A 1,288-nucleotide genomic window follows, 5' to 3' on the forward strand; every position below is an offset into this window, starting at 1 on the left:
AAGTTATTATTGTTAAGCTGACTGCAATACGTAGAGGAGGGCAAGGAGAAGGAATCACAAATTATTGAAGGCGAAAAGGATTTATCTGATGGAACGACCAGTCCTTGGACTGGAAAAAAAATGAAGTTCTAAAATCGGAACATACAGAATTGTCAAGTTCGGCATTTCTGAATACTCTGGTGGGAGATATCCTGTTAACTTGTTGTTATCCAAAAGGCTGTCATGGTTCACATATTAATGAGTAGAACATAACAACTATGGTGCACTGCACCTATTCAGAGTATTTGTTCTTTACAGCCAAAATTAGTACAACATTACAATTTAAAACATGAAACTTACAAGTGTTTAAGAAGAGGAAGGGCCGAAAGCTCAGGAGGAAGCTGGCCACTAAATGAATTGTTGTTCATGTGGCTGCATTTTCATATTGATGTTAAAATATGCCAAAATTTTCTGTAATTATAAAGACATTTGATTCCAAGGGAAACTCACAAATGTTGAACTTTGGGCAAGTTTACAAATGATTTTGGGATTGATCCAGATATCTGATTCAGGTCCAACTGAAATTTATTCAAGTTTGGGAGATAACCAAGTTCATCGGGTAACGGCCCCAATAGTTGATTTCCACTCAAAAGCCTGCAATATAAAACAAGAGTTGTTAGAGATTCTCATAGTGTACATCACATCTCAGCTGGGAGGACTGGTGTAGTGGGTTGGCTAGACTAAAAATTGCCGTCTAAAACCTGTGACTATACCTAAGAAATGGAAGTTTTTGTCTTAAGATTTATGTGATAGCATTTATTATAAAAAAACGTAGCAATGAACTGAATAAGGTGTTGAAAAAGGGCTCATGATGCCAACCCCAAATTTATTGAACAAAAGGCCTAGTTTGTTGTGTATCTCATCTAAAAGACTTCATAAAACTAACATGATTCATGATTTAAAATCTTGAAAACCATTCAATAAAAATGAAATTCATTTAGTAGAGTTAAAGGTATATAAAATCTTGACAATCTACATACAGGAGCTCAAGAGCAGTAATGTTGCCAATCTCCTTCGGAATGCTGCCACTGATATTGTTCCACATAAAATCCCTGACATCAAAGTGAGGAACCCTGATATCGAAAATCCCCCAGTACATAATACAATAGAAGATATACAAATATGTGGAGGCTCACAATCTTTTCATATGAACTAGCTGACCCAGCTCAGGAGCTAATATACCAGAGAGGTTATAATGCATCAAACGCCTGCATAACCAGGTGAAGGGAATAAGTTCAAAAGCACCATA

The 1,288-nt window shown here is 36.3% G+C and overlaps 1 protein-coding gene across 1 annotated transcript; it reads right to left on the reverse strand.

The window, feature by feature from the left end:
- Positions 1 to 145: 145 nt before the first annotated feature.
- Positions 146 to 1,240, reverse strand: LOC111385602 (probable LRR receptor-like serine/threonine-protein kinase At1g06840; the record flags this gene model as incomplete). The annotated part of the gene is made up of 6 exons (XM_023010009.1): positions 1,176 to 1,240; positions 1,020 to 1,112; positions 741 to 752; positions 490 to 633; positions 340 to 411; positions 146 to 217 (listed from the first exon to the last, which is right to left on the reverse strand). Coding segments are annotated over exons 1-6 (458 nt in total), but the record flags the coding sequence as incomplete, so codon positions are not given.
- Between the last annotated feature and the right edge of the window lie 48 nt (positions 1,241 to 1,288).

The sequence above is a fragment of the Olea europaea genome, unplaced genomic scaffold (assembly GCF_002742605.1).
Source record: "Olea europaea var. sylvestris unplaced genomic scaffold, O_europaea_v1 scaffold32167, whole genome shotgun sequence".
In the NCBI taxonomy this organism is placed as follows: Eukaryota; Viridiplantae; Streptophyta; class Magnoliopsida; order Lamiales; family Oleaceae; genus Olea; species Olea europaea.